General features: G+C 52.5%; 1 protein-coding gene across 1 annotated transcript; it reads left to right on the forward strand.

The window, feature by feature from the left end:
• Positions 1–3,153: 3,153 nt before the first annotated feature.
• LOC104159599 (dynamin-binding protein-like) lies at positions 3,154–8,268 on the forward strand (the record flags this gene model as incomplete). The annotated part of the gene is made up of 4 exons (XM_009697549.1): positions 3,154–3,298; positions 5,650–5,772; positions 6,328–6,959; positions 7,413–8,268. Coding segments are annotated over exons 1-4 (1,756 nt in total), but the record flags the coding sequence as incomplete, so codon positions are not given.
• Positions 8,269–10,936: the final 2,668 nt, after the last annotated feature.

The following is a 10,936-nucleotide window of genomic DNA, read 5'->3' on the forward strand; positions in this document are numbered from 1 at the left end:
TGAGCTGTTGCTGAATGTTTGTTTTCACCAGATCGAGGGTGGATCTAGGAGAAGCTCAGGTCCACCATTAAGACTGAAGACTTGAACTCAGTAAGTTTCTGGTCTAGAAGATGCTGGGAGGCTTCCTTCTCTAGGTGGGGGTTTGAAGAAAACGTTGGCAGGCAGCACTTCATGGAGTAAGACAAGGCCAAGGTCCTGGAAAACATAATTATTTTGTGTTAAATTCATGTTATGGAGCAAGCAAACCCCACAAGACTGATTCACTGCTTTCGAATACAGGGGCATACTGTCTAGGCTGAGACGGAGTCAGGGGATGATCCTGCCCTTGGTACTGCTGAGGGAACATGAGCTTGTTGGGATTCTTTTTTTGGCAGTTTCAGAAGTTACTTCATGCTTTCTTACCTCATGGGCTGGCTATCAGGGAATGCTTTTCACGTGAATATGTTAGTGCCCGTGTTTTATTATAACTGCAATTAATATATACATGGCGGAACAATTGCAATCTTGCCTGCCCTTCTTGATCTTCTGTCTCATTGGGAAATCTTGTACCTTTTAATGAATGAGTCCCCAGAGCTACAGGTGATTTAAGGAAATGACACTGCTGTTTTCATGGGCAAGATCTGAGCCCTGGGTGGTGGGAGGGCTGTATCCTCAGCCCCAGTGACTGAAGCAAAGCCAGGGTTTGGCTCTGCAGCACACATACTGTAATCCTTGCACTCCTCAGCCCACTCTTACGTTACACGTTTGACAGAAGAATTGCAAGAAATCTCACTGTACCATCATGTGTTCCTGGAGAAACTACCCTGAGGCAGCAATTATGCCTGCAGTATTTTTTTCCCCCTTTGTCCAGTGTGGCTGTGAAGGAAGTTTGCGTATTCAGAGCATGGCAAGGATTCCTAGGGCCCTGAGCTCAGTCGGCTGCCTGGCTGCGGGGTGGGCGGCAGCCCCAGGTGCCTGCCAGGGGCTGCTACGGCTGCGCCTGTCGCTGCTGCTCTCCTGTTGCTGTCAGAGCATGCAGCAGCATGTCCCAGCCACCCCACCTCAAACAGCGCAAGGATCCTTCCTTGTCTTTAGTATTTCCAAGCTAATTGATGGCTCTTCAATCTTTTCCCCAGCTCCACATGGTCATGTTTTTAATACTGTTACTCCTTCTGCCTCAGTAGGTTCCTGCTACCCTGAACTGCAGCTCTTTGTGCTCCTGATTCACTCCAGTCCATTCATCTCTTTTTGGTGGCAAAGTGCTGTCGGCTGCTGGATATTGGGCTCTTTGTTTGTACAGCCAGCACAACGCTGGTGACAAAGGGACAGCCTGTGCCCCAAGGAGCCCACGTGCTACAGGGAAGGCAGTGGAGAGCAATAGGAGTGACGGATGGGATGGCAGAGGTGAGGGTGGCCAGGGGCCCGGGCGCAGCGTGCTGGCTGTAACAGGGGCATGGCTGGGGGTGGGGAGGGACGTGCTGAGGAAGCTGTTCCTGCCGAGTACAAACCCGCTTTGTTCCCGGGAGGTGAGTCGGACTGGATAAACAGAGTGGTCCCGTCAGCAGAAAGCCTTTCCCTGGCTGGATCCCTCACTGGCAGTCTCACTGGAAGTTGGCTGCACCTCATCAGCGGGGATGTTTTTCTCCTCCCTGGGTTAGCTTCCCCTCTTCCTGACTCTCCGGGGCTTAGGTGGGCCGTGCGCGGGTGTATGGAGAGATGGGGGCTCCGGGGGTCCCATGTATTCGCTGTGGGTGGTGGTGTGTGTCGTCACCATGCTCTTTCTGCGTTTAGCTAGGTGGGACGGTTTGACAAGCCAGGCTGAGTATGGGACAGATATCACTGGCTGGGTGGTGCTTGGACGGTGACCTTTCACCATGCACGTAGAGGTGCTTTGGGAGGGGAGGAGGTTGGGTCCCATTGCAGGGAAGTTGTATCCAACCAGGCGGAGCAGGGACTCTGCTTGTGATGTGGGAGGAAAACAGCCTGTGTCAAGGGGCTGGTGGGGAGGATGCTGACGTCCCAGTGTCGCAGAGGGCAGGGCTCTGAAAGCATCTCAGAGAGTGTTGGCAGTGTTGTGCTCTGCCTGTAATTGCAGTGGAACAGGAAGATGAAGGAAGCACTCACCAGTCTGAGGCGCAGATGGTGAGGAATAATCTTAGGGTTCCTGGTTGCCTTGGACGGATGCACCTTTCAGTTCCCCTTCTGAGGGATCTGGGAAGAGGGGAAGGAGCAGCTGAAGCTGCAGGACTGCTGCTGCCTCCTTGGTGCGGTGTATTGCCTTGATGGTGAGGCTGCTTGGTACAAAGCAAGGATGATATAGATAAGTGTCCTGGCTCAGCAGCCACTTCCAGAGGAAGGGGGAATCCAGGACATAGCCCTTGATGAGGATGTCTTTGCCTGCCTTCAGGTCGCCTGCCTTTAGGTCACCTGCCAGGGGGAATTTCAGCCTTGGCTCCCAGTGCCTTGGACAGGGTCTGCACCCTCATCTCAGCCTGGCTTCTGCCAAGAGCCTTGGTGAGGCCTCCCAGGCGATGGCTGAGCCTGGCACCTAGAAGGCAGAAGGGGCATTTCCAGCCAGGTCTGAGGATGTCCAGGCAGGGGCGGGAAGAGTTTGCCAGTGGGGAAGAGGATGGTGGAGTGAGCTTGCCTGAGTGGACTTTGTGCCTTTTCTCTTGCTGGCAGAAGTGTGACACTGCTCCAGCACGCAGTTCCTGTGGCCCTGAGCAGCGGCGTGGGGAGGGGGATGCCTGTGCCCATCCCGACAGAGCATGCATGGTGGGACCGTGCAAGCGAGTGGTGCTGTCGGCTCCCTCGGCCTTGCCAGGCTCAGGGCCCTGCCCTGCATGTCAGGGAAGCGCTGAGCTTCCTCCCCTCCTGTTGCTTCCTTCCTGACGGGAATTCACTTCCAATTTTCTTGCTGCTTCTCCCTGCGTTGCAGCACAAATGCATATTCCCACAGAGATAGCCAGAGGACTGGACCCTTGGGTCCTGCAGCGTGCTTCATGTGGCGAGGGGTTTCAGGGAGATCAGGACAAGATCCCCTCACACTGTTGCTGCCTCTTGTGCTCAGAAAGTAAAACACATATATATGATAATCTCAGGTGTTTCTGGCTGCTAACAAACTTCCTGCTGTGTCTCAGCCTTAGGTACTGATCTGCCTTCAGACTCCACACAATGGAGGCTGGCTCCGTGGTACGAGCAGTCTTTGATTTCTGTCCCAGCGTCTCTGAAGAGCTGCCCCTCTTTGTGGGAGATGTCATCGAGGTGCTGGCCGTGGTGGATGAGTTCTGGCTCCTTGGCAAGAAGGAAGGTGTCACAGGTAAGAGCTGGAAATGCCTGCACCTGGATCCATAGATACGTCAGCTGAACATACACTCCATCAGCGTACTTTCCCTTGGCCAGCACTGTGCAGGACCAGATCTGATTTACTAAATCTTTCCTTGGGACTGAGGGTGCAGGTTGCCTGCCAATGGTCTCGTGCCAGCTTTACATCAACTATTCAGACAGCTTGTTTGTGTTTTTCTGAGAGAGATTAGTGGAGGGTCAGTTCTCAAGGAGATGAGAGCTTTACAATACTGGTTGCTCTGTCCACTGTGGTGAGACAGCCCATTTCCTGACTAGTTTATGTGCTGACCTGCTGTGGCAGTGGAAGGGGAGAGAGGAAACAGATGCACCGAGAGTGGAAATGCATCCATGTCCAAGTGACCTCGTCAGGTCAGGTCAGTGGGAGATGCAGTGACAGAGTCTGTGTGACCCTCTGAGCCCTCTGACTCAGCCCCACTTCCTCCTTTCCGCTTTAAAGCATTTTCCTGCACAAGCTGCCATCAATATCTGTGTGCCTGAAGTAGTGTGTGAGTCTCTTAAACTTTTGGAGGCGTGTGAGAAACTTCTGAAGCAGCAAAATGCTCTCAGTGAAACACTTGGAGTGTCATAGTCTCTGTTTAAGCAGCTCTTTCTGACCTTAATACTGATGTTGAGAGGATGTGTGAGCTCTCAGGGAGATGAAAGCCATGCCACTTCAAAGCATAAGCCTGACTCTGTCTTCAGTATGATGATGGGACTGGAGTTTCATCCCTGGCCATGGAGATGGGGCTGCTATTGCAGCAGCTGTCTGGGCTCTGCTAACAGCCGCAAACTGTCTCCTGGCTAAAACATAGATGAACAGGAGCAAAGCTGGAGAGGATGACTTCTCTCCTGTGCTCCACGTAGCTGATAAACGGCACTGAATGAACATGTGCCTGATCTTGCTGCTGCTGAAGTCACTGGGCACAAATTACTCCTGCAGAAATCACCAGTATCTACTTCACCGGAGTTTTGTGTCCCAGCGTAACTGATGCACTTGTTCTCAATAAGATGAAGTTATTAAGGAATAATAAACAGATGTGTGTTGTAGCTCAAAGATAAAGAAACACTCTGAAGTTAAACCAAATGGTTTTTCACTCAAAACCTACTTACATTCCTGCTTTCCCTTGGAACAGCTGTTGTAGTTTTCTGTCCAGTTTTCTAAGCTAAAATTGTAGGGAATTGAAAAAGCGCTTTCGAATAGAAGCTGTGGAGGTGCTGCAGCCTACCAATAATAATACTCAGTATTCTGTGGGGAATAATTAATGTAGCTCCATGGCTTCCTTTCTAACAGCATTAGGTTGCTTCCATGTACAGAGCAGGAAACTAAGACATGGAAAAAGAGGTAGAGTTTGTTAAAACTGTGAAGGACGCCGCTGAGGCTAACAGCCTGTGGGCTGCTGGTTGCACCTCAGGTTAATGACAGCAGATGCCAAACTGCCTAAACCCACTGCAGAGTTTTGGGTGTCTAGGATATGGTGCCTCCAGGTTTTATTGGAGAATGTGAATGCCATATTGGATCATCCAAAGTGAATGCTGGAAGTACTACTAGCCTGTACTCCATCATATCCCCTTGCCACAAGTTATAAAAGATAGGAATGACAATTTTAGTGGCCTTTGCAGTGGGCTCTGCCACGTCCTGTGCTCCCGGGACTGAAATTAGTAGCTGAGTGGTGTCTTGTGATGGCTGGCAAGCGTGCACTGCCCTGTCTGTTCAGAATAGCTGGGCGTCCAGCTTTGGTTTCATGCTGAAATAGGTGCACAGAGGTGATAAAGTGGGGAAGGTCCCTGGAGGCTCAGCAGTGCTGAAGCTGTGACAGAGCCTGTGGCTCACAGATGTGGCCATCCCGAGTGTGGTGGCGTGACTTCTGCGCTGAGGCCATGCAGGGGCCAAGCCTTACGGTGAGGAGCACCAGGTGGATGTGCCAAGTCAGAAGGTCTCGTGATCCAGCGCTACGAGATCTCTCAGTCCTCATCATGGCTCCGAGTTGGGAAGCAAGCAAGGAAAGCAGAGAAAACATAGTATGTCTGTTCCCAGAAACTCTGTGCTGACAGCACAGTCCCAGTAATGAACACAGCCTGTTGGTTGCCTGGAGTGAGCCGAGGGCACAAAGCTTTTTGTTCTGTATTAGCTCTTAAGCGCTTAAAACCTCAGGAATTCCTGACTCCCAAACTCATTCCTCTTCTACCATGCTATTGAGGTGCCCTGGGTAGCTGGGTATTTTCCTTTAGCAAAGATTAATAGATCCCAAAATCTGGAAGGAGGGTGGAGGGAGTGGTGGTGGGCTACAGGAAAGACTTATTGCTAACAACTGCTTCTCATTTTAGGGCAGTTTCCTAGCAGCTTTGTGGAACCTGTGGATATTCCCCCTTTGAAGCAGGGAGAAAAACTGTTTGTTTGTACCAGTGACTTCACATCTCAAGAACCAGGGAGCTTATCATTGCAGAGAGGTAATCTCCATTCCCTTCCTTTGCTTTGGACCTCATAGTCCTCACCTGTCCTTCCAGAAGCATGACCCTAGTCGCGGCATCCTGCCTAGAGTGACAGGAGAGAGAGGGGAATTTCCTAATGCCTCATGACATGGGTTGTGTCAAATCCACCATGGACCGTTGGGTATCTTGCCACTGTGATCCCGGTTTTTCATGGTCTATCATTACTCTTGAAACTCCAGAAATTGGAGTTGTCTGATCGTGGTAAACTTACAGCTGCTTTTAACTGCCCTTCAATCCCCAAATCTTAGACTTGCATTTGGGGGAGAAATCAAAGTTTTGGTGCACCTTCATGGCTTTGCAGCCAAAACTGTCTCTTAGATATGTGTGTGCAAGAGGCTGCCAATGCTTCATGCCTTACCCCCATTCTGTTCTCCTGTGCATCCCCAGCATGTGCTACACTCTGTGCAGAGTGCCAGACCTCACCCACAGCCAGGGGGACACAGGGAAACAGGAATAAGAGGTGGGAAGCAATCATGAGAGCAGTTTTGAACTGGTGTGTCTCATTCCCTGCAGGAGACCTGGTGATCCTAGGGGGATCCCTGGCCTCCAGCTGGCTTCAGGGCCGAAGCAGCTGGGGTTCCAAGGGTTTTTTCCCCTCATCATGTGTTCGGGAGCTGTGCCTTTCAGTTTGGAGCCGTCAGCTGTCCCAGAGCGCTCTCCTGGAGGTGCCTGCCTACTCACTTGGCCAAGCTCGGGCCCTGATGGACCTATCTGCTCAGCTGGAGGAGGAACTGGACTTCAGGGAAGGGGATGTGATCAACATTGTTGGTGTCCCAGAGCCTGGCTGGTTCGAAGGTGAACTCAGAGGCCGCAGGGGCATCTTCCCAGAGGGTTTTGTGGAACTGCTTACTCCTCTGCGAGCATCAGGAACTTCAGTGGATCCAGAGCCCACAGGGACTTGTGACACCAATGGGACAGTGGAGATGCCCCCCAAGGAGGAGGAGGAGCCAGGGACCACTTATGGTGTTGCCCTCTATCAGTTCCAAGCCCTGGAGTCCAAGGAACTGGATTTTGATGTGGGTGACAGGATTCGGATCGTAGGCATTCTGGAGGATGGCTGGCTGGAGGGGGAGCTGAAAGGGAAACGCGGCATCTTTCCACACAGATTTGTGAGGCTGGAAGCCTCTGAGGCTTGCAAGGAAAAGGTGCGTGCTGAGGATCCCCAAGGTGGATGCACGTGTGGAGTGACTGTCCATCAAGACCCAGAAAGCACCTGCTCTGAAGCTCTTCCTTTGTCAGGGAAAGATGGCAGGGAAAAGGAGGATGGCTCGGCTGCACACCCTGAGCCTGTCACCATTTTGTCTCACAAAGCGGGGAATTCAGAGGGTCCTCTTGGCACTGACTTGAGACAGCATCAGGCCTTTCCCAGCGCAGGACACCAAGAGCCACGTCCCAAAGGCACAGTGGACTCCCTCCCCTTTGACCACACAAAGACGGTCAATGGCCTCCCCTCTGCTCAGCTGCCTCCCCAACCGGGCAACAGGGCTGGCCAAGCAGGTGAGTTGGAGCCTGTGGGGACCATTTCAGCCTCCCCAGGAAACTCAGAAACTCACTCTCTACCTGAGCGTGATGGAGTCAGTCCCACCGTGCCTCCACAGGCTCCCTGCTCCCCCCGAGATCCTTGCAAGAGCCAGGCGATTTCTTCTCCTAACAGTTGGGCAGCATCCGAGCCCCAGGAGTGCCAGAGCAGCACCCAGGACCTTGATGATTGGATGGACGGTCAAGAGGAGAAGTCCAAACCCTGTTCCTCCAGCTTGGGAGGTGCCGAGGTGGGCCTGGACACATGGGCTGGAAGCTGGGGGGAATGCTGCCCACTCACAGTGCAGGGGGACAGCTGCACGGACCTCGACTCCAAACTGACAGAGCAGCTGGCGCAGTTTGAGAAGAGTCTGTCAAGTACCAGCACTGAGCAGGACAAGGTCTCCCGCCACTTCTCTATCTTGGACTACAGTTCTGAGAAGGACATTGTCCGTGGGTCTCCTGAGTCTGCCTCCCATGCCAGGCAGCCAGAGAGGAGGAAGGCCTTGAGGCCACCCCCTCCTCGGCCCAACAGCCTTGCGACAACGCCTGTGCACACACTGAGTGCCCAGGTGCCCAAAGGCAGGTCTCTGTCCTTCTCGGTCAAGCCCTCCCGTCCTGCGCCTCGGCCTCCATCAAGCAACCAGCGGAAAAATGTGGTCCCTGCGCAGCTTCAGCTCAACACCCAGGAGCAGCGGGTGGAGGAGGGACGTGAGGACTTGGCACGGGCAGGATCAGCTTCCCCCCACTCCATTCTGCTGACAAGGATCGGAGAGGTGGAGCGAGACCTTGAGGCTTATGGCAAGACCCGTGCTGAGCTAAGCCTGATGCTGGAGGAGCAGCAGGATGAGCTGGTGAGAGCGGAGACCCTGGAAAACCTTGATTTCTGTGACTCCAACATCGAGAGCCTCAGTGTGGAGCTACAGGAGCTGAGGGGTGAGTCTGCAGCGGCACGGGATGGGGGTGCTTCAGGGCCACAGCTGGCCCCTGCTGCATACACGCACTGTTGGAGCCAGTCTTTTATTTCCTCATTTAAGTCCTGATTTTGGTCATTCTGTAAGCATTGTTGCAGTACAAATCATGATGATTTTGCCACGGAGAACCAGAGTGTTATTCTTTGGACATCCCTCAGCCCTGGCCTTCCCCACCCCCTTTTCCTTCCAACTCTCCCATCTCCTCTTCCAGCCCCACCATACATCCAGAGCCCTCATCTGATCCATTCCCAGCGTGTCCTTGCTCTCAAGCAAGAACACAGCTGCTGCAGGCTCAGCCTCCCTGCTTCATTCCTCTTGGCTATAGGGGAGTGAGCAGCAGCTTCAGAGTGACTTTGCTGGTGGTCCTGCAGTTGCAATTTGAGTTGATGTCTGTGGCGTGACTGCCCTCAGACTGTCAGGGCAGTGGGTTTCCTGTGGTTTCTGCTCTGGTGGTGATACAGACCTTTGGGGACTTGTCACTCAAATCAGAGGGGATGCACAGAAGGGCACTGAACATGGCCTGGGAGTAGGATGGATTAGTGGGCAAAAAGTAAAGCCTGCCCCTGTGCTCCTGCTGTTTGTGGAGTCCAGGACAGAATGACACTGCGCTGTCGGTAACAGCAACAAAGAGCTTTAAATTGTGGTGTGTCTGTAGCTGAAAAGGTGACTTTTGTCCATGCAGCCTGGAAAAATTACTCAGGGAGGAGAAATCAGCACATTTGGGCTCTGAAACCCAAAGATGTCATATAAAGATCGGTGCTGGTAATTACGTTATATTTGATATTACAGTAGACAAAGTAGAAAGATGGGACCACGTACATCTCCCACAATCCCTTCCCCAGCTTCTTTCAGGAGCTCTGACACTGCGGTTCTGTTACCGAAACCCACAATGTACAGGAAATGTGGGCACTGCACGCGGGAGGTGGAATGAAATGCCAGCTCCTGCCTGGGGATTACTCACTCTGACTTCATTGCCTCCATCCTCCCACTGCTTAATCAGCGCTGGGGAGCCCAGGCGCTTTGCTGCAGGATCGTGTCTGATGCAGAGCACTTGGGAATGAAGGCTGATATGGGTGCACCAGGGAAACAGGGTGACAAACAGCCTCCACGTCAGTGGCGTGTGAGAGGGATGCTGGGAAGGAGGCTTAGTGGATTTGAGGCTAGATGAAATAACTTGCAGGTAGGAAGAGGAAAATCTAGGCTGTATCTCAAGGGAAATTTTCTGACGGGATGGATATTGCTGGGAAATGCCTCCTACTGTCCCAGTGCTTCCTGGCAGAGGATGGATCCTGCGGAACCTGTGCCCTGTTGGTTACTGGAACTGGAAGTTTTAGGCAGGAACTTACACAGTATCCTGAGATATCCTACCCATTAAGTTATCCCCTTGGTAGTCCTAGGGGATTTTTCACTGCTTCAAGAGACCTGAGGATTTTTAAGTAGCCTCTCTGGTCCTGTGATAAAGATGTGCCTTATCCAAGCTCTGTCACATCCCTCTTGCCACATCTGAGTGTGGCCAGAGAGCATGTCTCAGGCTTGCTAGCCCAGCTTTAGTGCAGCAGGCCAGATCAGTAATGCAGTGTTGCATCTGCTCAGCAAAATGTGTTTGCACCATGCTTAAGGCATGGCCTCTGCCTCACCACCATTAGGGGAACATGGAGGCACACTGGAGGAAGAAAAGCTTTCACTAAGCATTGACCAGCAACCAAAGTAGGGCTGGCGTAGTCTTGGTGTATCCTTTGGGGAGCTAAAGGAAGAGCAGAAGGTATGTGGTTTTCTAAAATGCATGTTTAAAATCTCCAGGTAGCTTCTTTGGTATGTCTTGTGCTCGTACTGGGGGTTTTGCTGATCACCAGGCTTGGGCAGGATTAGCGCTTGCCCTTCTGCAGTTGCAGTAGGGGTGTCCATTGGTTTTATTTTTGTCTTCTACCAGCTGGGACCATTGGCTGTGCATTTCTAACAATTGCTCCAAGAACCTGAGATGTAGATGGCATCCATGGACTCTCCCACTTTCTGTCTAGGGCATGTTGTGGTCATCTCTGGGTTTCTTTTGAGAGCTCCTGCGTTTGGCATGGAAAACTGTGAATATGTTGCACCCTTCAGTGAGAGGCATTGCTGGAATGCAAGTTTCTGTAGCCTTCTGGAAACTTAAATTGTGTGTTGGCAGTGGGTTACGACCCAGCTAGTCTCTTCAAGCCTGTTCCTGTCAGTGGGTAGACCAGCCGTTCGCCCTGGAGCAAGGAACTGGGTGGCTGTGGCTGTGTGGCACTGTATAGGCACTGCTTGGGGATGCTCTGTCACGCAGGGAGCCGCTCCTCTCCTCTTCCCAGGACCTGTGGGTGAGGGCTGGGAAAAGGATGGGCTCAGCATCAGGTTTGAGCCAGGGGCAGCCTGAAGGTCTCTGTTTCCTCAAGTGAGGTGTGGAGCAGAGCCTAACCTTTGCTAGACCATGTCATTGAGCCTCCATGCCGGCAGGAGTGTGAAGGCAGTGGAAGGAGATCTGGTATCCCATCTGTGGTTTGTGGCTTCCCACGGTCTCACACACCTTCTGATTCCCTTCCCTGAGGACGTTGGTCTTGGGGCAGGGCCTCCTTTTCCCTGCCTGCGGAGAGGCTGTGGCAAAGCAGTGGAGC

The sequence above is a fragment of the Cariama cristata genome, unplaced genomic scaffold, assembly GCF_000690535.1.
Source record: "Cariama cristata isolate BGI_N322 unplaced genomic scaffold, ASM69053v1 scaffold31503, whole genome shotgun sequence".
In the NCBI taxonomy this organism is placed as follows: Eukaryota; Metazoa; Chordata; class Aves; order Cariamiformes; family Cariamidae; genus Cariama; species Cariama cristata.